This window comes from Notolepis coatsorum, assembly GCF_963971535.1.
Source record: "Notolepis coatsorum genome assembly, chromosome: 5".
Lineage (NCBI taxonomy): Eukaryota > Metazoa > Chordata > Actinopteri > Aulopiformes > Paralepididae > Notolepis > Notolepis coatsorum.
In genome coordinates, this window is record NC_140169.1 from 29,421,715 (window position 1) to 29,447,747 (window position 26,033).

At 42.5% G+C, this 26,033-nt stretch overlaps 1 protein-coding gene across 1 annotated transcript in view; it reads right to left on the reverse strand.

Moving 5' to 3' along the window:
• Positions 1–702: 702 nt before the first annotated feature.
• The window catches only part of abcb6b (ATP binding cassette subfamily B member 6 (LAN blood group) b), a gene marked incomplete at both ends in the record, with an annotated part of 199,859 nt that continues 174,528 nt past the window's right edge, over positions 703–26,033 (reverse strand). The window contains 2 exons of the mRNA XM_084314055.1: positions 703–859; positions 16,333–16,401. Coding sequence (XP_084170181.1) covers positions 703–859; positions 16,333–16,401 — 226 coding nt within the window. The remainder of the gene's footprint in view (positions 860–16,332; positions 16,402–26,033) is intronic.

Below are 26,033 nucleotides of genomic sequence, written 5' to 3' on the forward strand. Positions count from 1 at the left end.
AATGGGGAAGGAAATGGAAGTTGTATAATTTTGATAACTGAAATGTATAAATATGTACTAATTCTTCCAATAAAAAAAGATAAATCTAAAAAAAAAAGAGAGAAAAAAAGGTTTCCCTCTTTATCAAACAGTAGCCTGATGTAAAAACATCACCACAGGCAGAACAGAGCAACGTTTTAACCAGATCAAATATGTGACGAGGCAGAACACAGACGGAATCTGACTTTTAAACGGATCCCACATCAATAAAAATATCATTGCTGGCAGTGGCTATGGTCCTGCTGTCTAATCAAACTAAACAAATCGTTTTGTAGAATACTGACATTATAGTCTCCAGTGTTTAATTCAACCTATTGTACATGTCAGGGACTTGAAAAGGATAGATAGCAAAACAAAACAGACAAGAGATTCTTACAAAGGTAGGTTTTATCTGACAAATATCCCCTAATTTCACTGGAGACCCTTTTCAGTCTCCCAGAGCACACTGCTAGGTCAACATCCAGACCTTCAACACTGAGGTAGATGTATATTGTATAAGAGGTTTATGACTGTATTTGTTCATATGGACTTTGTTGTCAGAATACCTGAGGTTATAAAGTCTGTCTGTCAGTGACTATGTCTGTCTGAATGTGTGCCTGTCTGTTGGTCTGTCAGTCAGTAGCTATTTCTGTCTGTCTGAATGTGTGTCTGTCTGTTGGTCTGTCAGTCAGTAGCTATTTCTGTATGTCTGTCTGTTTGTCTGCCTGTCAGTCTGTCAGTGGCTATGGCTGTCTGTCTATCTGTCAGAAGGTCGTGGCCCGTTTGCTGTTTGGTCCACATGGCTGCGTACAGACCACCCAGGGCAAGCAGCTCCTCATGTCTAGACAGAGAGAGAGAGAGAGAGAGAGAGAGAGAGAGGGAGAGAGAGAGAGAGAAGATAATGGGTTACGACACCAGGACTTTGTTTAAAGTTTTATCTTCCTAAGATTCTCTCAACATACTCTGTTCTAACTTCCCTATGAATAAGTGAAACCAATATGTTACTGTCTGGTCTCAGACACAGACACAGAGAAAGAGAGGAGACAGACAGAGAGAGAGGGAGAAAGAGACAGAGCGATGAGACAGACAGAGAGAGAAAGAGAGAGGAGATGGACAGACAGAGAGAGGAGAGAGAAAGAGAGAGGAGATAGACAGACAGAGAGAGATACAGAGAGAGAGAAACAAAGGTAGAGAGACAGAGAGAGAGAGGTGATAGAGAGACAGAGAGGGGAGATTTATGCCTCTTTTCCATTGCATGGTACCTACTAGACTCGACTCTACACTACTCGCTTTTGGTACCTGGTACTTCGTTCGTTTTCCACTGCAGGTAGTACTCCGTTTGTCTCTGTGTGGGGAGGCGGGGCCGCTGGCGTACAGCAGAGAGCTCCGTGAGCATAGTTATGTCCGCGAGGGCTTGGAGCAAGCCAGAGTAAACACAAGTGGAGATTTGGAGGAATAAAAAAATTGAATTGTTTTTAAAAAGGACTCCTTTTATTGACGAAAGATGAATTGTTTGCTGCTGTCGGAATGGAACGGAGCATATAACATGAAAGGTGCCTGATGAAACGTCCACAAAGATTTTGTTAACATTAACTCATTCTGCGCCATCGCTTAATCCACGAGATAGCACTAGTGCACAGGACTTTAGAGGGGCAGGTGCTCAAAGGCTGAAAAGGGCACTACACTTGTGTGTATATATTAACCGAGCGCGCGTAGCACGATTTTTAAGGGCCCTTTTCGGGCGGGGGGCCCCCTTTTTATGCTTTTTGGGGGGTTTTGGTGATCAAATATTGAATATTGAACTATAATAATCAGTGCAGGAGCTCACTTATCCTTGAAAGACACTTTTATCACTGACTTAAAAGGCCCATACATCTCCATAAATGTTCAGGGGGGAGGGAATAAGTGCTTACCCTACAGACCCCAAGAAGTGCTGTATATTCTGTATTGTTTAATATAAATGCATTTTTTATTCCAATCCCGATTTGTATTTGAGATTCCCAAATCCCATCGGACTTGACTTCTTCGTGTCCCTCAATGAGTGTAATACCAGCATTCAACTGTATGCGCCACAGCGGTTTCTATCATCATCATCATCACCACCCACGCTATGCATAAAATATATAGGTCCGCGGAGAGGCACGCTGAGGAGGCCGTGCAAACTGCAATGGAATATGGGACATCTCTCTCTCTTTACCTAATATTTTTATTCTATCCTGACATTTTTCAGTTGGAAGGGCAGTCTATATGCGTAACGGTAAAAACAATAAAATAAAAAAATTATTTTTCAAAAAGGGCACTTTTTTGATGAGGCTCAAAAAGGCAGGTGCTCAAGCACCCCTTGGCCTCTATGTGTGCACGTGCCTGCTAGTACGCCACCGCTGTAAGTCAATAGGGGGACTGCGAGGTTTGCGAGTCCTTAAAATATATCTTAAATTATAGCTATGGGCAGTGATGGGCAAGCTACTTGGAAAATGTAGCAAGCTACACTACAAGTTACTCTCGATTAAATATAGCTCAACTACAATGGAAGCTATCCCCAGATAAATGTAGCAAGCTACACTACAAGAACATGGCAAAAATAGCTAGCTACATCGGCACTACTTCTTTTTTTTTTTTTTTGACTTCATGATCACGTTTCCACCAAACAAATAGACAGGCAAAATAAATGCTCAGTTTGATTGTTTATTATAAAACTGAAACAAGCCCTCGGTCTGGCTTTTTGTGTCATCCTTTTAACATGAACTTGTATTATGTACAAAATCCAGGAAGGCACGTTTAGCTGGGTGCAGCCTCTACAAAAGAAAAGAAAGAGACCATTTGGTTTGATCAGTTTTTATAGTATAGTTTGTTGATTACTTTTGATGCAGTAATGGTCTTTTTCTTTTCTATTCTATCTTTATGTATTATTTATCCCTAAACTCTGCATCTTCTGGCTGCCTGATACCCTCTCCTAGCTGAAACCTGCCCACTTTATCAACCAAAAACACACTTCTTCAATATCTGAATTTTAACTAATAATAACTGTCTTACTGCATTTTACTATTATGCTACCATGTCTATACTACCACCAACTATGCTAATATGTCTATACTACTACAGTACAGTATGTACTCAAGAGTATAACACTCAAGCTCGACACTTCTAGACAAACAATACTACTTATCCTTGGCTGCTAGATGTACCACTCCTGCTGACTAGACTTGTTGTACACAATTTGTAAGTTGCTTTGAATGAAAGCGTCAGCTAAATGACCAAATGTATTTAAATATGTAACTCACAAAACATTCCATGGCCCCAAAATCATGTGGGGACCCCCCCGGGGGGTCCTGACCCACAGGTTGAGAACCACTGCTCTAGGTGATATTTTCCCTCTTAGTGTTTTATGGTAGTTTGTTTTTTCTTTTCTCCACCCCCATAATATTGTTCATTTTCTGCCTGTGTGCTGTTTGGGAACAGTTGACAATGTTTATGTAAAGCTTTTCATCAGCTTACCTGAATATATGTGTTCTCAAGTTAGTGCTGGTCGTGTGGGATGTTGAGAGAAGCTTCGTTTTTGGCGGACACAATAAACACATATGTTGTTGTTATTGACATCATCTTCATCAATGCCATCAGCCCTGGAAACATAGAATCCTTCTGCTATTTCGCGCGGACTTTGTTCGTTCATTCATTCATGGTCTGTATTTAGATTAGTTTTCTAAACCAACCAACCAATCATAGTGGGTTTTCTCCAATAGCATCCAGCTGCAGGACAGAAGAACACGACACTCTCAGGACCGAAGACACGTTTTTTTTTTTTTTTTCTGTTTCTCCGGATATGTAGCGTGTAGCGTTTTGCTGACGCTACAGCACTACTTGATTCGAAAACTAGCTGCGCTACAGAGATCGCTACTTGATTCAAAAGTAGCGACGCTACCATCACGCTACTGAAAAATGTAGTTAAGCTATGTAGCGTCGCTACTTGTAGCTAGATACTGCCCATCACTGGCTATGGGTCTAATACACCCGTCGATTATCAGTGAGTTGCTTCCAGTCAACATGTACAAAACGGATCGTTTTTTCATCTGTACATTTCCGTTCAAATTTAAAAAAAAAAAAACATTTTTTTCAGCTTTTTTTGGCCACGCAGGACCGACAGAGGAGAGAGGGAGAACGGGAGGAGAAGTAGGGAAGACATGCGGCAAATGGTCACCGGGTGTGGGAAGCGAACCCTGGACGACCGCTTCGTGACTCAGCGCGTTATATGGTGTGCTACTGGAGCGCCCCTACATTTCCGAATATGAGTTGAGTACGGTATAACTTTGGGTGCCTCTGAGTAATTCCAGAGAAAGACGCGATAATAGCGTTTTAGTTGAATACACTAAACACGTTGTAATCTTTCGCCTGATTATCGAATCTTCCTGAAATCAACGCTAGATCATCATTATTATCCTTCCTCGTGCAAGCATGCAATGTGGTTTAGACCGGCGCGCCCCCCCCCCCCTGCTGCCACCAACGGACACAGCCACACATACACACACAGAGACAGCGTCGATCGGGGTAGAAATAAATATCAGATCAACAATCACATTTATATATAGTGTTATTATAATTTTTTTTTACTTACATTTTTATTAACATTTATAGATGTACAACACTTAGACACTACTTACAATGACATCAATAACATAACAATATACAAACATGGGCCCCTTGAATTTCTATAATACGGCTGCGTTCAGCTACCCAGACCCCCATAAGAGGGACCCCCCCCTCCCGCCATCCACCCCTAGAAATAGGGTTCCCCCACATCCCAGGTCCGTCCCACGCGGGACCGAGCACTCAGCGACATGGGTCCCTTGAATTTAATTGGGCCAGGCTCAGTAGAGGAGCGAGGGGTGGTACTCCCCACCACCGAGCCAAGCCCGCTACCTCCCATGTCACCAAGCACCCAACCCCACGCACAACGACCCCACAACATACAAGACCCCACTCTCCCGGGCCAAACCGTGGAAACGATGACCCCCCCCCGACATTCCCCCCCCTGAGTTAAGCCCATAGACCTCCCCCATATCCCAGGCCTGCAGAACGCCAAAGCACCATGCCTCAATGGTCCCCCGACCCCCCGCGACCCCAAGCCCGGTGTCCCCCCGGCCCAGCGACCAGACCGCCCAGGCCACGGCGGCCGATGGCCCCAGGAAACCCCACCCCACCCATACCGATCCCACAACGTGCAAGGCCCCCTTCTCCCGGGTCGAACTGCCGGAACGATGGCCCCTCCCCCGACATTCCCCCCCACTGAACCCAGCCTGCCCACTTCTGTAACTCCCATGTCACCGATATCACTATATACATTATAACTCAGATTCTAACATAACTCAAAGAAAAAAGACAACATTTGGTGCTCCCATGGTGTTAGATGATCTTAATCGTATCCCTCTGTTCCCCGTTGGAAGGGTGAGGAGTAATGGCTCTCCTAGTGAGAGGGCTCCCCCTAGTGGCGAAGTGCGCACTATATAAGTCCAACATTCGTTCTGTGGACAGCCTCAGAGCTCCTGGTCAATGTTCTGAATTTGTCTTTCTTATGCTCATGTTCATTTGTATTGTGTGTCACGTGTAATCCTGTAGTTCCTTCATACCAGTCCATCGTGTATTATTCCCCAATATGTTTCCTAATCAGCATGTCCCTTTTTAAAATAAATTTCAAATAGTTTGTCTATAACGTGTGTATTGTAAATCATAGTGTTAATTATTCCAAATTCTGGTGTTATAGTTTTATACTTCTTGGGGTAACTGTTCAATTATCTTTCCTCTGTTGCATCTATTCTCATCCCCAGGTCCCCCGTGTGTATGTTTGTATTGGGTACTCTTCCACATTGATTTTGTCTTGTATATTTCCTTGGATCACTGTGGCCCTTCATGCCCCTTTCTCGTGTCCCTTTGTCGTTCTTCATAGTTGATCTGCTTTGAATCGGTTCAGGTCCCCTCTTTTCCTCCTCCCGTCCTCCTCTCCTCGTCCTCGTCTCTCGGTTCTGGTCAACCTGCGTGCCCTCTCCATCCTCTGCGTAGGCCTCTCCTTCTCCTCCCGGCACATTCCATCCTCTCCGCGCCATGTCCCTCGCCGCCTCCTGCATGTTGTTGGGACCTGGTTCCTTTCTTTTTCTGAATTTTCTTTATTTCTACATACTGTAGCTCCGACGCTTCATTGCCACCTCCGTTGGATTTTTCAGTGTTACATTGTATCTAATCCAATCTGCGTGGTGGCCTGGTTAGCCTCTATGTTAGCTTGTAAGCTAGTTTGTATCTTAGCCTAGCTTCTCTGCACTGACATTCAGCGTCCCGCTAGCTTGTTCTACCTGTTGCATCATTGCCTTGTGTTGAGTCTTTTCCATGGGTGTATTTACTTCATCTGGGGTTGCTTTTCTTTCATTTGTCCTCGTGTTCATTCTTCCTTCTTTCTTTTGTCCTCGAATCTTCACTTTTTATTTCGTTTTTAATTGTTTTACTTCCTTTTTTTGATATTCATTGACCGGGAGCTCTTTCATGTGGCTGCTCACCAGAACATCGCAAACCGGAAGTCATATATAGTGTTCTTACCTTGTATCTGATGTAATGCAAAAGAAAGAATCCAATTATCTGATCACCATTCCAAATACTGCTCGTGGAGGTCCGTACCACATTACCGACCGTTTCACAATGACGGGCGGGCGGGGTTACTGTTCCAATGCATCGTTGTATCTGCCTACCTCGTCTGAGTATTTAAACCCCGCCCGCACGGCTCGGATCTTCCCAGAAAAGAAACTACACCATTCCCAATGGGGTGCAATACCCGCTGGAAGGTGTAGGCGGCGGTATTTGCCCTTTTGCAAGCTCAGACGCATTCCCAACGATAACATCAGGCTGAATGGATGAAAATGAATCGATATCGCTAATAAAAGAAATAACGATTAAAACCTGACTATACTCGTGATTGACGCTCAAGCGATGGCGAGTTAACCCGACTATCATCGTGACTGGCGCTGAATGAGTTAAGCTGTTAAACTAAAATACGGCAGCTAGCTTATTTATTTAATCAGCAACGCACGAACAATCAGTTTGTTACAAATAACATCTACTTGTAACGTTCGGTAGCTAAGTAGCGTTATATGAAAATGATTGTAACAAACTTTTGTTCGAAACGTATCGTCCAGATATTAGACCTGGCCACCATCACCAGTAAACAATCAATAGCGAGCGATATCGGGGGACCCTTATGTAACCAAGACGAAAGTCTTTTTTGGTCTGCATCCACTTAACAATTGTTTGTATTGTACCCATTCTGTAATCTGTTAATAAAGTTCTCAATCAATCAATCAATATAACAACATTAACCAGACTCTCGTTGTGTCTATTCTGCTAGCGTTAACGTTACCTCTCGTGTCTATTCTACTAGCTTTAACGTTACCTCTAGGGTGACCAGACTTCACACATTGCGCGTGATTGCACAGCATTTCTGTCTCTTTTCACGCGTCATGCAAATTGAGACCATGTCCCGCATGATTAGTTGTCATCCGCGCTAACGCCCCCCCCCCCCCCAGCCAATGTGAAGAACCTCTATGCGTCGCGGTAACGTTACTAGTATCTGACCGCGAGTGACACCGCATCCTGGACATCCAGGCGACATGACAATAAGTCCTAACGCTGTTGCGCGCGGAGGATCCGTTCGAGCCTGGCGCAACGAACCCAGGCAAGGGATACACGCGCGCTACGGATCAGATCAGTTCCACACGCTGCTGTTACAGTATCTCTGCTGCTCAGCACGAGAGAATAGCGCTTGGTCCAAGTTTGAAAAGGGGAAAGCAATCCCAAAGGGTTTAGATTGAAAACTAATGATAACAATAAATAAGATGCGAGTAGTCGTTCATGTAACCGGTAACCCCCCCCCCACACAAATCAGTGCAAGATAATTGTATTCTGTACTTTATTATTGTGCCATTACTGTTCCTGCTCTCATCACTGCAGTGCCAGTGTGAATCCCTGGACGTGTGAGTTGTTTTGGTGAGTTACTTTTGTTAGTCCAGATGAATTGAAAATGGGGGACCCTGATGTAAACAAGACGAAAGTCTTTCTCTGGTCTGCATCCCCTTAACAATTGTGTGTATTGAGCTGTACTGTATTGTACCCATTCTGCAATCTGTTAATAAAGTTTTCAATCAATCAATCAATCAATCAAAGTCAAAAGTCAAAGTCAGCTTTATTGTCACCTCTCGTAATGTGCAAGACATACAGATCAATTAAATTGCATTCCCGCCTTCCCACGGTGTATATAAAGAACAAGATCTAATATAAACATAAAGTAACATAGTACACTATAAACATAAAGTAACATAGTACACTATAAAGTAACATAATGGACAGTATACAGGACTATATACAATGTAGACAGTAGCTAAAAAAAGTGAATGTATGAGTGAATGTAAATAGAGGTAAACGAGAACTTAGTGCAACACTTTTAGCAGCAGTGGTACATAGTAAGTATGAATAATAAATAATGGCAGTAAAATACAATAATACAATAATGGCAGTAAAGTGGCAGTGAGATGATGGATATGGCAGTAAACTAATATGATGTACACTAAATAAACAAACTAATTAATGGCAGTAAAGTAAAGTGGCAGTGTGTGTCTGTGTGTGTGACACACACACAGACACTTTACTTTGTGTCACTTCACAGATGAGCTGGACATGCTTCTAAGCTCCTTACCGGAAGATGGTACCCCGCTCCTTCTATTGGGCGACTTCAACCTGCCTGACTCATCTCAGTCGGTCCCAGTGGTCTCCCTCCTACAACAATTTGACCTGACTCCCACTGCCATGCCTCCCACCCACAAAGCAGGCAACTCCTTGGATCTCATATTTTCCCGTAACTCCAGCATTAACACCACGGTAACTCCCCTACATGTATCTGACCATTCCTTCATATCCTTCTCACTAACTCTCATGCTTAACCGAAAAGTCTTCACCCCAACTCAAACCGTCTCACTCAGACGCAACCTGCCCTCCCTATCCCCCTCCACCCTCTCCTCTGACATAATATCCGCTCTACCTTTGAGTGACACCTTCTCTGCTCTCCCCACAGAGATGGCAACCTCCACCCTCCTCTCAGCCCTTGCAACTTCCTTCGACAAGCTCTGTCCCCTCGTTGAGAAACCTGCCCGCCGTTCCCCACCCAGTCCATGGCTGACGGATGCAGTGAGAGAACAAAGACAGGTCCTGAGAGCGGCTGAGAGGAAGTATAGAAAGTCACGCCTCACTGCTGACATCGACACATATCACAACCTCTTGTTAACATTCTCCAAAACCATTACTAATGCCAAAGCTTCTTTCTTTCACCATAGGATCGAGGCCTCTGCCAAGAATCTTCGCAAACTGCATGCTACCATGTCCTCCCTCCTCACTCCCCCCCCACCTCCTCCTCCCTCATCTTTTTCTGCCGAAGACTTTGCGATCTTCTTTGAGGAAAAAGTGGAGAACATCCGCAGCTCCTTCTCCCAACCCCCACCCATTCCAAACGCTGAATCGAGAACCTCATCCTTCACTCTGTCATCTTTCTCTCCCATTACAGAAGCCGAGACCCTGACACTGGTAACGTCGAACCGTCCGACTACATGCCAGCTGGACCAGCTACCCTCCCCACTCCTCCAAACCATAGCACCGGACATCCTCCCATTCCTAACTGCAACCATCAACTCCTCACTCAACTCGGGGGTGGTCCCCACCTCCCTAAAACAAGCCAGAGTCACGCCCCTCATAAAAAAACCAACCCTGAACCCCACCGTCATAGCCAACTATCGCCCTGTCTCTCTTCTCTCCTTCCTTTCTAAAACACTTGAACGTGCTGTATCCAACCAACTTACTGCTTATCTCTTACAGAATGACCTCCTAGACCCCAATCAGTCTGGCTTCCGGACTGGCCACTCCACAGAAACGGCCCTCATTGCGGTCACAGAGGCACTTCACTTAGCAAAAGCGAAAGGCCTCTCCTCTGTCCTGATTCTCCTAGATCTATCTGCAGCCTTCGACACAGTCAACCATCAGATCCTCCTCGCGGCCCTCGCAGGAATGGGAGTGGCTGGATCTGCGCTGACATGGCTGACATCATACCTCAATGACCGCTCCTACCAAGTGTCATGGAGAGGGACTCTGTCGGCCACCCGCCCCCTCCGGACGGGTGTCCCCCAGGGCTCGGTCCTAGGACCCCTTCTCTTCTCCCTCTACACTAAATCACTGGGTAACATTATCACGTCTCATGGCTTCTCATATCATTGTTATGCCGATGATACTCAACTCTTCCTCTCCTTCCCTCCCTCAGATATCCACGTCTCTGAGCGGATCTCGGCCTGTCTGTCCGACATCTCCGCCTGGATGACGACCAACCACCTCAAACTGAACCTAAGCAAAACAGAATTGCTCCACCTGCCGGCCAAATCCTCCCCCCTGATCGACCTCTCCATCACAGTCGAGAATGCAGCTGTGACCGCGTCGCCGACCGCCAAGAACCTTGGTGTTGTCCTCGACGACCAGTTGAACTTCTCTGCTCACATCGCAGCGACAACCAGAACCTGCAGATTCCTCCTGAGCAACGTCAGAAGGATACGCCCCTTCCTGACAAAAGAAGCCATCCAAATCCTCGTCCAATCAACAGTCATCTCCCGCCTCGACTACTGCAACGCACTGCTAGCTGGCCTCCCGGCCACTGCCACCAAGCCTCTTCAACTCATTCAAAATGCAGCGGCCCGCCTGATCTCAAACCTACCGAAGTCGGCCCATGTCACCCCACTTCTTAGGGACCTGCACTGGCTCCCCATTGCTGCACGTATCCGCTTCAAGGCCCTCGACCTAGCATACCGTGCGGCAAAGGGAACCGCTCCCGCCTACCTCCGGTCAATGGTCTCTAACTACACACCCTCAAGACCCCTACGCTCTGCATCTTCTGGCCGCCTCAGATCTACTCCTATCCAAGCTCCCGGAGGGTCATCAAAGAGAAGCCGCCTATTCTCAGTCCTTGCCCCACAATGGTGGAATGAACTACCCATCCCAGTTAGGACAGCCAAATCCCGTCCAATCTTTCGCCGTCGACTAAAGACTCACTTCTTCAACCATTATCTGAAATGATAAAAAAAAAAAAAAAAAAAAAAAAATCTAACCCCGACTAACCTTAATGTCATGCACTTGTCCTAATAAACTAACCTACACTGAAACACGCAACACTTTGATGAACATTGTTACTCAGCTGATAGAGTTATACCCTTCTTGCTGTCTTGTCGCACAGAACTTGTAAGTCGCTTTGGATAAAAGCGTCAGCTAAATGACTAAATGTAAATGTAAATGTAAATATGTGTCAGAGGGGGTTAGTCCAGAATCTGTGGGGGGCAGAGTAAGAGAGAGGGGGGATAGCTGTGTGTGTGTGTGTGTGTGTGTGTGTGTGTGTGTGTGTGTGTGTGTGTGTGTGTGTGTGTGTGTGTGTGTGTGTGTGTGTGTGTGTGTGTGTGTGTGTGTGTGTGTGTGTGTGTGTGTGTGTGTGTGTGTGTGCGTGTGTGATAAGACTGCGGGTCCAGACCTATAATCATAAGTGATAGTAAGTCTGGGTGGTAATTTTATTTATTTTGAGTACTTAACACCCATTAGAGACAAAAGGGGAAAAAAAGAAAATATGAATAAGGGCAAAACATATTAGGCTTGTGGTCATTTTAATGAGGACAGTGGTGGATGAGCCTTGAAGAAGGCGACAGGGACAGTCCACCAAAAAAAGGGGAGGGGGCTGCACTGGGGGGGGGGGGGGGGGTGTCCCACATTGTCCCTCACAAACATACCATTTGTCCCACATTTGGTTTATTGGGATCTGGTCACCCTAGTTACCTCTCATGTCTATTCTACTAACGTTAACATTAGGTAATAACTAGGGCTGTCAGTTTATCGCATTAATTAGATTAATTAATTACACAGCAAATTATCGCGTTATGAAAATTAACTCAAATGATGATATGATCCATTTGCATGTTCTTGGTATCTGATTCTATAGGATCTCAGGGAATGTATTCCCAGTGTCAGAAATACTGTGTCTGTTACTAGGCTTGAGTAAATTGTAGGGATGCTCGATATTGGCTTTTTTACCGATACCGATATACCGATATTGTCCAACTCTTAATTTCCGATACCGATATCAACCGATATCACATTTTAATGCCGATATCCGTAGGCCGATAATATCAGACATAATTTCTATAGAAATGTAAAAAAAAATAAAAAAAATTCAAATTTTTTTGAAAACCGATACCGATATTTTCCGATATCACATTTTAATGCCGATATCGGCCGATAATATCGGTAGGCCGATAATATCGGACATCCCTAGTAAATTGTAATGAACCAAATGAGAATATCAATAAATTGTTATTTTTTATCTTTGACTGTGAATAACACCATGCTAAAATTGACCAGACCTGAAAAATCTAAGCAAATTAATAAATGGAAGATGATTAAACAGAAGGTTTTGTAGATACAGTACTGAATTCTGCCATCTGGACACATGCAATTTGAAATATGATTATAGAATATAGAATATCAGGCATAAAATGGTTATGCGATTAAAATGTGATTAATTAGATTAATTAATTACAAATTCTGTAATTAATTAGATTAATTTTTTTAATCGCCTGACAGCACTAGTAATAACCTGTTCAAAATGGATGATGATTACCTCTCGTTGTGTCTATTCTACTAGTGTTAACGTTACTAGTACAAACAATCAATAGCAAGCGATATAACAACATTAACCAGACTGCTATATCAACAATGTTTGTGTCCGGCAAGCTAGTCTCCCTATGTGTAATGTTATTAAGCATTAACTTATGTTGGAAATGACAATTGTCTAAGAATTCATGACGTTATAAGATATTCTGTAGCAGCTATCGCTATGTTCTGGAATTGCGGGTAAGGCTGTGCCATTTTAAAGCTATGAAGATACCTTCACAGTGTATTCTGCGTCATTTATTGATGAAACAAAACCAACAGCAACACAATTGCTATGAAGATACCTTCACAGTGTATTCCGCGTCATCTATTGAGTAAACAAAACCAACATCAGCTAACCACATGTGAGCCAACAAAATCAGCGATCTCTGTATGCTATGTACACTAGCTGCAATGCTAACTATTATTATTATTTTTTTAATCCTCTTTTTCTCCGCCTGATTTTTCTATGTTTTTCCTCCAATCCCATCATCCAATCCCGTCATTATGCCAATTCCCCCCTTCCCCTACCTGGTTGTTGTGCGCATGTTCCCCCTACTGGTCGGTACAAGGGAACCCTGAAGTCTACCACATGCTTCCTCCGACACATGCGGAGACAGCCAGTGGCTCTCTTTTCACCTGGCAGCGAGGACTCTCATTGGTGAAGTGTAACGCGTGGGAGGTCACGCTGCCTTCACCACTTCCTGCCTTTCGCTGAGCAGGCGCCCAGACCTGATTGATTGATTGATTGATTGAATTGATTGATTGATTGATTGATTGATTGATTGAAAACTTTATTAACAGATTGCAGAATGGGTACAATACAGTACAGCTCAATACACACAATTGTTAAGGGGATGCAGACCAGAGAAAGACTTTCATCTTGTTTACATCAGGGTCCCCCATTTTCAATTCATCAGGACATACTGTACATTGGAGGTGGTTCGGTGGGGGGGGGGGGGGGGGGGCAGGTTGGGCAGGAGGGGTGGGGGGGGAACACTGTACAACTGTAGAAGCAAAACTGTACATTGGAATATTGACAACCATACTTGGTCATTTACTGACCTGTAGGTGTCGCTGTCCACAATGGCAGATTACCACCCACGACTTTCCTCCCGCTAACTCAGCCACACGAGTTAGTATGACGATCGGCCCAAGCCGCAGGCAATGCTGACTCTGGGAGTCGAGACCGCAGCCTCTTGCATTGGTGACGAGCGCAATCTCCGCTACGCCACCCGACCGCCCCGCATTGCTAACTATTATAATGGTAAATCCCAATCACATTAGCATGTAAGCTAACAAAATCAGCTATCTTTTTTGTGAGACTAAACTCTCCGCTCTTGGTGGTAAATTGTGTTGATGTTGGTTTTGTTTCATCAACAAATGAGGCAGAACACACACAGTGAATGTATCCTTTTTTGTTTATTGCACTTTGTTCTTTCTGCAAACAAATAATGAATGCTAATGTTCATGTTCAAGCGAGGCTATTTAAAGATGGCGGGTTTAGTGTTCTGTGCAGGACGTCTCCCATGTAGCGCAATGATAACATAGTGACGATTCTCTCTTCTGACCAATCAGTGGTCTGCAGTGTTTCACGTAACTTTTTTTGGTATCACTTCTACCCGCTTGGAAAGAAAGTACCCGGTACCATGCGCAAAATTTGGCAATGGAAAACCGAAAAGGCAGAGTAGAGTAGAGTCGAGACAGAGAAAGAGAGAGGAGATAGAGAGAGATCACAGGTCAGTGATTATGACAAGCCTTTCTCACCAGAGAAAAACAGATGAAAATGAAACAACAAAAAGTAGAATAAAATAATTTTCCTCTAAAAGTGGAAACACACTATGTACTATGTTTATAGTTATATTGCTAAAATGTCTCTAGCATACGCACTGAAATGTTTGTGGTGGGAACATATTAATTCAATATTTATTATATTTCTATTTCTATTCATAGACATGTTTATTGTTTTGGTCCAAGGCGTTTGATGGAAAAATAATCACATGCAGATGCGTGTGTGTGAGTGACCTATTGTGTGTGAATGACCTATTTTGCAAATTGCTATTGTGTTTCTATTGTTTTCCTCTTATTATTGTACTTCTCTACGGAGCACATAAACAAGAACTCTCTGTCCTTTGTTCTCACAGACGCCTCAGTTTCAGAAAAATACCAACGTGGTTATCTCTCACCCTCACAGCTGGCATTCCATAAATGATTACATTGAAAACTGCTGTAATCGACACACAAATGATCTGTATAATAACTGAATGCCTCTGAAGAAAGGTGTTCATTCTCTGTTGCACTGTGTAGCTGCTGTTTTGAACCTGAATGCATTCACTTACATGTATTCACATAAACTAAGAGACTTCTGATCACACTCAAGAGACAAGACCATCTTTTATTACAAAATATTCTATTTTGTACAATGTTAATAATATTTATCTGACAGCGTTCTATAGACTTAGAATAATTTTAATCTTTGTATAGTTATATTTATATTTATATATATATTTATTGTTATGGTCCTGGGCATTCTATAGCATTATTTTAATGTTTTAAAGATTTTAATATAAATATAGAATGTTCCCACCGCAAACATAACTCATCTTTATAACGATAAACATAGTTTGCTATACAAATCTGAATGTGCTCTACAACTTTGCTTTTGGGACCACCCATATCCGCCATATTGTTTGTGGGCCATTTTGACAATTAACAAAAATAGTTTTTTCTACAGGGCTTTTTGACCCAATCAGCACATTGGATACAGAGTGTCAGGGGAACAATCTACCTAAACACAATATAAATTAGGCAGATTGGATAAACAATATAAACAGATGAACTTCTTCAACTTTGACCAAACACGTCTCTTAGCCCTTGATACAACCTCAGTGTGTGTGTGTGTTTGACCTCAGTGTGTGTGTGTATGTGTGTTTGACCTCAGTGTGTGTGTGTGTGTGTGTGTGTGTGTGTGTGTGTGTGTGTTTGCGTGTGAGTGTGTGTGTGTGTGTTAGACTCCAAACTATTCTCTAGCCCTCTAGACTCGACCACACACTGAGGTCAAGCACACACACACATGCGCACGCACACACACACACACACACACACACACACACACACACAGTTTCTACGTCAAATGTATATACTCCCTTTTCTTGACTCCTTCTGTATCACAAACAGTACTGTATTTGCAAATCTGGTATGTCATAAATGTATAGATGTAGCAGTACTGACTATCTGTATGTCATGTATGTCATATATGTCCTGATGAATTGAAAATGGGGGACCCTGGTGGAAACAAGACGAAAGTCTTTCTCTGGTCTGCATCCCCTTAACAATTGTGTGTATTGAGCTGTACTGTATTGTACCCATTCTGCAATCTGTTAATAAAGTTTTCAATCAATCAATCAATCACAGGTGTGCAAATTATTCTACCCCAATACACAGAGTGAAATCCTGGTGTGAAAAGCTGTGGTTACGCATTAGTTAGGGTTAAGGTTAGGTAAGGGTAAGGTTAGTTAAGGTTAAGGTTAGGGTTAGTGAACGTCTTGCTGTATTTCCTACCTCCCTCTCTCTGCTATGTGTCCATCTTGAACCAGCAGGATCTGGTCGGCTGCTACGATGGTGGACAACCTTCAACACAACATACAAACATAATTAATTTACAAGGTATCATTTAAAGAGGGCATATTATCTGAATGAATTCCTTGAATCTGTGGAACATGTTTGTAAAGTAACTGGTCTAAATTTGTGTCTTTCAGTGTTTTTGGTGGTTGTAGCAACACACCACATTTTAAATTCATTATTTCCTTCCCTGCCTGGCTGCTCCACACACAAGAGTAAAAACCTTTACAAACTGGACAGAAGTATTTAATTCAAGTTCCTTGTTGTGCACACACACACACACACACACACACACACACACACACACACACACACACACACACACACACAAACCCAACCCCCTCCAATGTACAGTTCCCCCCGTGTACCCCCCCCCCCCGACCCACCCAACCACCTCCAATGTATAGTTTCCCACCCCACCTACCCAACCCCCCCCACCCCACCTACCCAACATCCTCCAATGTACAGTTTCTTCCCCCTCAAATGTATATACTCTCTTTTTAGACTCTGTTTGTACTCAAAAACAGTACTGTATATTTGTAGATCTGGTATGTTATTTTAACCTTTATTTTACCAGGTAGTCACTTGAGATCAAAGATCTCTTTTTCGAGCAAGACCTGGCCAACTTGTTATAAATGTCTAGATGTAACAGTACTGTCTACCTGTATGCAGGGGTGTAAAAAGTACCCAGAAATTATACTTAAGTGAAAGTATGGGTACCGTCTCAAAATCTGACTCAAGTAAAAGTATCTGGCTAAAAACACACTTGAGTAAAAGTAAAAAAGTCCTACTTTTAAATGTACTTAAGTACTAAAAAGTAAAAGTATTTTTTTTTAAAGGGATCTCAAACTCATTCCATCGTGGGCCAAGTTTTCATTTTAACTATACATTGCACCAGGTGAGCCAATTAGTGAAATCATCAGCTGGTGTTTAGGCAAGGCTGGAATGAAACCAAGCAGACACTCTGCCCACAATGGAATGTGTTCTGCGATAGACAATGCTGAAATGAAAGAACTGAGGACACTTTTTTGCATTAAAATTATTTAATGCACTTCTCCATTGAAGGTAAACTAACATGGACGGCATTCACATCACAGCATGAATAATATCACAATATTAAAAACAGAATGGTGTATCCTGAATAATATCACAATATTAACCACAGCATACTGGATTATCCTGAATAATATCACAATATTAAAGGCAGAATACTGGAGTACTCTGAATAATATCACAATATTAAAGACAGAATACTGGAGTACCCTGAATAATATCACAATATTAAAGACAGAATACTGGAGTACCCTGAATAATATCACAATATTAACCACAGAATACTGGAGTACCCTGAATAATATCACAATATTAAAGACAGAATACTGGAGTACCCTGAATAATATCACAATATTAACCACAGCATAATGCGGATCTGACTGTCTATTCTTCTGATAGCAGGTGTTTAATCAAAGATCCCCACTTTTTAGTGTTGCGCAAGGACCAATCAGCATGGGAATGGGCGGGTTCATTTTCCATTGATGGGGATTTGATTGGCTGTTTACCTGCAGTCGCAGGATTGATAACGTTAATGTTAATTCGGCCAGATAAACAATTAAAATATACTAATTAAAATGGTTGGACCTGTGAGATTTGTACTTTGTACTTTGTAGGTCTGCATTTTAAATGTAAGGAGTAAAAGGTATGTTTTTTTCTCTGAAATGTAATGGAGTAAAAGTACAAGTATACAAACCTAATAATACTTGAGTAAAGTACAAATCCCCCAAAACAGTACTTAAGTATTGTAACGAAGTACAATTACTCAAGTACTTTACACCCCTGCCTGTATGTCATTATTGTCATATGTAAACAAGACGAAAGTCTTTCTCTGGTCTGCATCCCCTTAACAATTGTGTGTATTGAGCTGTAGTCTGTATTGTACCCATTCTGCAATCTGTTAATACAATTTTCAATCAATCAATCAAACACACATATCAAAGAGTCAGTAAGTGCAGTTTAGGATCATAGGACATATTTACAACCAACACTATGAACGAGTGTGAGGAGAAAGAAAAGAGAGACAGAGAGAGAGAGACAGACAGAGATAGAGAGAGACAGATAGAGATAGTGTTACAGGGTGGGTGTTGTGGAGGACCCAATAGCAGACAGAATGAGGAGGAAGCAGGCAGCACACGGCGGGTGTAATTCCAAGAGAAAGAGCTTTACTCAGAACATAAAGCTAAATACAACAACCAAAAACGAACTTCAAAACACACTAACAAAAGCCTCAGCAATGCTGGAAAAACGCGAAAACGTCAAGGCACAAAAGCTAACACGGGAACACTAAATACTATGAAGGAAACAACAGCTAAATGCACAGGAATAACACTAACCACAAATACGACAGGAAACAGGATAAACAGGATACAGGATAACAGAGCAATGAACCGACAAGGAAGGCAGGGCAGACAAGATATATATACACAGACTAATTGACACATGAGGGTTTGATTGGAAACGAGACACACCTGGGATGGGAACAGAACAAGAAGACAAGACACAAGGGACATAATACTAAATTCAAGAATACAACCTAAACCAGACAAGGGAAAACAAAGGGCAACAGGCACACTGGGAGAGACAACAAGATGGGGAGAACACTGAGAAACATAGACAATTTAACCAGACATAAATGTACACTGAGTCCAAGGGGTAATGATGGGAATTGTCCAGCAGGTGGAGGAAGAGGACCATGAATGAGTGGGGGGAACTGTCCAATGGAAGTTTAGGTGAGGTGCAGGGATAAGTCCAGGAATGCGAGGGGGTACGAGGGCAGGAACGGGTGGAATGTAACAGATAGAGATAGAGAGAGACCTGTGGTCAAGATGGCATTGTGAATTAAATGATTAAACATAGCTTTGGAAAATTCCAATTGGCTATTCTAAAATGATTCAATTTCACACTAAATGTAGGCCATTTTCTTGATGTTTGGAATGAAGGACTCAATCTCAATACCCAAAAAGCTATAGAGGTCTCTAGTAATCTAGACAAACTATAGAGGTATCTGTGCGACTAGTAATCTAGACAAACTATAGAGCAGGGGTGGCCAACCCACGGCTCGCGAGCCGCATGCGGCTCTTTGCCCGTCAATGTGCGGCTCTTCCATCCATAAAAAATAATTTTTTTTTTTTTTTTTTTTTTACTTTTTTTTTACTTTTTTTTTTTTTTTTTATGTCACTCATTCCATAAGGACGTAGAATAAACATTTACAAAAAAAATGTAAATGGTCCATTTGCATGTTCTTGGGATCTGAATCTAGGGACATATATGGATCAGTGTCAGAAATAGTGTGTCTGTTACTAGGCTTGAGTAAATTGTAATGAACCAAAGGAGAATATCAATTCTATTTAATTTTTTTTTTATCTTTGACTGTGAATAACACCATGCTAAAATTAATAAAGGGAATATTATTAAACAGAAGGTGTTGTAGATACAGTACTGAATTCTGCCATCTTTTTTATAATGTAAATTTCTCCACCATTTTTCATCGTATTGCAACACCGTTTTTTGCAAGACGTTCACAGAAAGGTAGAGAAACTAACTGCGTTCTGTTTTATGGCAAAAACGTTCAGGTTTGTGGGAGATAATCCCAAAAAATAAGAGAAATAAAAAAGTAAATCCAGAAGTCAGATGATTGACAGGGGCTGGTGTGAGCTGGGAAGGGTAGTTTTTCAAAATTCGAAAGCCCTGAGTCTCTTCCTTCAAAAGACTACACTCACTTTTGGCTGTGCCACTTCCTCCTGTCAATATGCGCCGGTTTCCGACTCAATGCCCTGAGATTTCTATAATCTTATATTTCACCAATAATAATTGGTAAACAAGCGTAATGCTGAAAATATACACTTTTACTGTATATCTCGGGCTTAAGAGGTTAACCCTGTGAGGCCCAAATTAAAAAGACATTAGCAACTTCAGATGCCAGAGGGTGGGACATATAAACACATTTACTATCAAATAGCATTGTGAGGCTGAACAACAGGACCAATTGACTATAGGCCTACATGTGCTTAACATTTTTTAAATACATTTTTTAATTTTTTTTCTCCCTGTCCCAATTTAGTCGCCGTGCCAATTCCCCCACTCCCCTACCTGGCTGCTGTATGCATGTTCTCCTACGAGTCGGTACAAGGGCGTCCCGAAGCCGACCGCACGCTTCCTCCGATACGTGTGGCGACTGCCAGTGACGTCGTTTCACTTGGCAGCGAGGACTCTCATTGGTGAAGTGTAACGCGTGGGAGGGCACGCTATCTCCACCAAGTCCTGCCCCCACTGAGCAAGCGTCGAGACCTGACCTGTAGGCGTCGCTGTCCACAACGCCAGATTCCCACCCACCAGCTTCCCACCCCCTAATACTGCCAATTGTATTAGTATGAACGACCAGCCAAGCTGGTAGCAACGCCGAGAGCTGGGCTCGAACCCAGCATCTCCTGCGTTGGTGACGAGCGCAATCTCCGCTACGCCACCTGACCGCCCTATAAACATTCTTTTTTTAAATGGCTAAAAGTGATTTTGTAATTTTGCAACCGTGGGTCTCACAGGGTACTTTTAACCCTGTGAGGCCCAAATAAAAAAGACATTAGCAACTTCAGAGGCCAGAGGGTGAGACATATAAACACATGAAGGGTGCCATGACTGAAAAAAAAGGTTGAGAAACGCTGTTATATGGTGTGGCTCTTTGTGGTACCACAGTCATTTTTGTGGCTCTTAGTCTCTGACTGGTTGGCCACCCCTGCTATAGAGGTATCTGTACGACTAGTAATCTAGACAAACTATAGAGGTATATGTGTGACTGGTAATCTAGAAAAACTATAGAGGTATCTGTGTCACTAGTAATCTAGACAAACTATAGAATAGAATAGAAATACTTTATTCATCCCGAGGGAAATTTGGCACTACAAATCGCTCACAGTAAACAGTAGACATTTGGATAGACAAAAACAAAAGTCACAAATAAGAATAAAATAAGCCTAAGAATAAAATATGGTCCGGGATATACATTTCCTATGTCACATTTTTTTCCGACACACGTCCAGCCAATCACCGCTTCTTTTCACCTGGCAGCACGGATTCTCATTGAGAGGGCGTAGCGTGTGGGAGGATCACACTATCCCCCTCAGGTCCTATCCGCGCTTAGCAGGCGCCCCGACCGAACTGTAGGAGTCGCTGTTTACAACGACCCGGACCCACCCCGCCAGCTTCTCCAACCCTCTAATACAGCCAATTGTATTAGTGTGAACGGCTGTATATTTTATATTAGAATGTGACATGGGGGGCGGTTGGGTGGCCGAGCGGAGATTGCGTTCGTCACCAACCCCGGAGCTGTGAGCTGGATTCGAACAGGCGAATGTTCGAATCCAGCTCACAGCTCCGGGGTTGGTGACGAACGCAATCGCCGCTCGGCCACCCAACCGCCTCCCATGTCACGTTCTAATATAAAATATACAGTAATAATATACAGAAATATACAGTAAGTGTACATTTGTAAATGTAAAAGTCCAGGGCCCTCATTTATCAACAATTCTTAGAAAGTGTTCTATTTTTGTTCTTAAGCACAGAATTTAGAATGTGTGTACGCACAGAAAAATCGGGATTCATCACACGTGCGTACACGGGTCGTACGCACACTCCGTGTTGATAAATACCATTAAGTTCTACGCTCCACGCTCGTGCACGATTTAAATTATTTGCATATACTGTAGCACCGCCCGTAATTAACCATATACGGTAATGGAACACCCCCATGAAATGTGGAAAAATTGACTAAGCCGAGCGAAGCGTGTTATGGGAGAAATACGTGACAGGCTGACAGACATGTACACGTACGGTGATGTCGGATATGATATCTATTAACTTAAAGACCATATTAACTAATAAAGACCGTGCTGGAATATGACTGCCTTTTTCCGTTTCGTTCTATTAATACCCAGGGATTAAAGTTCTCCTCAATTTTATTCCAAATCGCGATGGATTTTCCGTAAATTTTCTACCTGCTGCATATGATTTGTAGAGGCATACAATCTATTTTGATGTTGGTATTGGGTAGCCTATATAAACAATAATACAAGAGCATATACAAGAACAATGAATCTCACTGCCATGTATGATACATGTAGCCTATACGCCATGTGTAGCCTGCCTATATGTGATTAATACAAACTTGAACTTGAATTCCATCATGTCTATGTGCGGGTCTGCGGGAACAATGTAAATAAGAACGTGCACTGAAAAGTTACAGTATGTAGTTGGTTGATTATTTGTATGACAGTCAGTAAACCCTTGCAAAAAGTATCCGTTTTATTTAATGAATTGAAAACATGCAGCATGCCTTTCCTCCTGGCATGCAGCAACGACATGTATCAGGCAAATGTGCATCACTGAGTGGAATCCCTTTCTATTCACATAACTGCATTTGTGATGGAGCTTTGACAGCTACAGTAACAGTCTATTGCTCGATCCATCTCCAATATCACGATGGACCGTGCCATGTAGCCCATGTATAGCCTGCCTATGTGATCAATAAAAACGCAAACTTGAATTCCATCATCATATTTATATGTTGTGTCTGTCCACTATGTTTGTTACTTTGTTATTCCCCCCCCCCCTATCTATGTAAAGCGACCTTGGGTCTCTTGAAAGGCGCTATATAAAATGAAGCTATTATTATTATTGTTATTATTATTATTATTATTATTATTATTATTATTATTATTATTATTATTATTATTATTATTATTATTATTATTATTATTATTATTATTATTATTATTATCACGTCTGTGCGCAGAGCTCACAAAAAAAAATACTGTCTTTTAGTCTCAGTGAAGTTTCAACGGAGGTAATCTATTCTAACCAACAAATTGAAGTAGAAAGCATTTCGTTGTGGCCAATCTTATTTGGAAACATGATACACAAAATAATAGTATTTTGCTTTTTATTTGAAACAATATTTAATTGCGTTTGGAGGTGGGTGTTCTGCGTCTGCCCCCCCGTGCCAAACAAGCAGGCAAACCTCTTGTTCGGGCGTGAGCCCGTTATAATTACACTACTGTCGCTATTTTACAATGAACTATAATGAATTACGGGTCATACAGAAGTTGAACACGCCAGTGTTGAAACTAATGCACGGAAGCTTATTTCCGCGTTGCAGACTGCAATATTCATATTCTACCCCTGGGTGGGAGGGGTTGACCCTGATGGCATGGAGCTTATCAAGGCTCCTCCTCTCTGCCACCACCGCTAGAGAGTCCAGCTCCACACTACCACGTTACTGGCCTTTCTGACCAGCTTATCCAGCCTGTTTGCGTCCCCCGCTCTGAGTCCGCTGCCCCAGCAGGTCACAGCGTACAAGAAGGTGCCCGCCACCACCGACTCGTAGAACATCCTCAACATCCTTGAAGGATCTCAGCCTTCTGAGGAAGTAGAGTCGGCTCTGGCCCTTCTTGTAGAGTGCCTCTGCGTGTTTTGTCCCGTTCAGTTTGTTGTCGATGTGGACTCTGAGGTATTTGTAGACCTCAACCATGTCCACATTGACCCCCCTGATGGAAAACGGGGGTCACAGGTGTACTCCTCCTCCTCCCCAGATCCACAACCAGTTCCCTGGTCTTCGTCACATTTAGCTGCAGGTGGTTTTTACCATGTGACGAAGTCCACCACTAGTGCCCGGTATTCCTCCTCATCACCGTCATTAATACATCCCACTATCACAGAGTCATCAGAAAACTTCTGAAGGTGGACTCTGACCGATAGTGGAAGTCGTTGGTGTAGACGGTGAAAAGGAAGGAAGAGAGGACTGTACCCTGCGGGGCCCGGTGTTGCTGACCAATCTGTCCGACACACAGCTCTGTAGGCGCACATACTGTGGTCTGCCTGTCAGATAGTCAACAACCCAGGACACCAGGGGGGCCTCTACCTGCATTGCCTCCAACTTCTCACCCAGCAGCCCAGGCCGTATGGTATCAAAAGCACTGGAGAAGTAAAAAAAAACATGACTCCCACAGTGCTCGCCGGCTATAGAGGTATCTGTGTGACTAGTAATCTAGACAGACTATTGAAGTATGTGTGTGACTAGTAATCTAGACAAACCTATATGTAGTATCATTAACACCAGACTCATATAATTCCTTACTGAACACAGTGTTCTAAGTAAAAGCCAAATTGGATTCTTACCAAATTGTCATATATCTCATTACATATACACTCTTAACACCTTCATTGACATTCACATGAACCAGAACAAAAACGATTAAAATGTATTGTTGCTTTGACCATTTTGAAAAAGCTTTAAGCTTCTAGAAAGTGGTGTTGTAGGAAATACATTATGATTTGATCAAATATGTACACAAAAAATAGACGTGCTGTTAGAATTGGCAATAAAATAACAAATGTCTTCACCCAGGGTCGCGGAGTCCACCAGGGGTGACATTTAAGCCCAACGTTGTTTAATATACTGTATATATAAATTAAGTTACCCATATTTGGGACTGAAAATACTTTATAATGGTAACTTCAACATGGCTGTGAAAGAACTGAAGGAGAAACATGACTGTGAATGAAATGAAGGAGATAGCAAGAAGGGTTTTTTATGCCATCAAAAGTAAAATTCCAATTGACATACCAACTAGGATCTCGCTTAAAATGAAAGATTCTGTAATAAATCCAACAATATTATATGGCAGTGAAGTGCAGCGTCCATTAACTAACCAAGACTTCCCAAAATGGGAAAAATATCCATTAGAAGCCATACATGTAGAATTGTGCAAAAACCACAGTCACACTGCCAATAATGCATGCAGGGCAGAAATCGTCCAATACCCTCTAATTATTCAAATTCAAAAGCGAGCCATCAAATTGTATAAACACCTCCAATCAAGTGACCCACACTCCTACAACTACAAAGCCCTTCAGAGCCAAGAGATGAACCAAGAGAAGAGTCCCCTCTAGCAGCTGGTCTTGAAGCTCTGTCCACACACACCAGGGCTTCAGGACAGACACCAAGCAATCTGGCCCAAACAAATAAACTCAAAACAAAAAGACAATTATATAAAATATTGGAACAAATCACAAAGAAAATTTGAATTATATTTGACCCTAAACAGAGAGTACACAGTGGCAGAATACCTGACCACCATGAATGATATAAAACAAAGGAAAACTTGTACACAGTGCAGACTGAGTGGACACAGCCTGGCCCTAGAAACAGACTGAGCGGACACAGCCTGGCCCTAGAAACAGACTGAGTGGACACAGCCTGGCCCTAGAAACATACTGTGTGAATAAAGACTGGCCATAGAAACAGGCCTTCACAGGCAGAACTGGCTGTGAACTGGTGTTCACTTTGTCATCAGGAAGATGTTGAGACAGAATCTCACTTCGTACTGTACTGTGAGAAATATAAGGACTTGAGAGTTTTCTTTGATACAATAAACAAGATGTATCCTGAGTTTTTCATCTCCCTGATCCTGAGAAACTATAGAGGAAGAGAAAGAGATTTATAATTAAAAAAAGGGACAGAGAGAGACAGAGATAGAGAGAGAGAGGGAGAGAGAGACAGATATAAAGACAGAGAGAATAATATAGGAAGTAGAGGT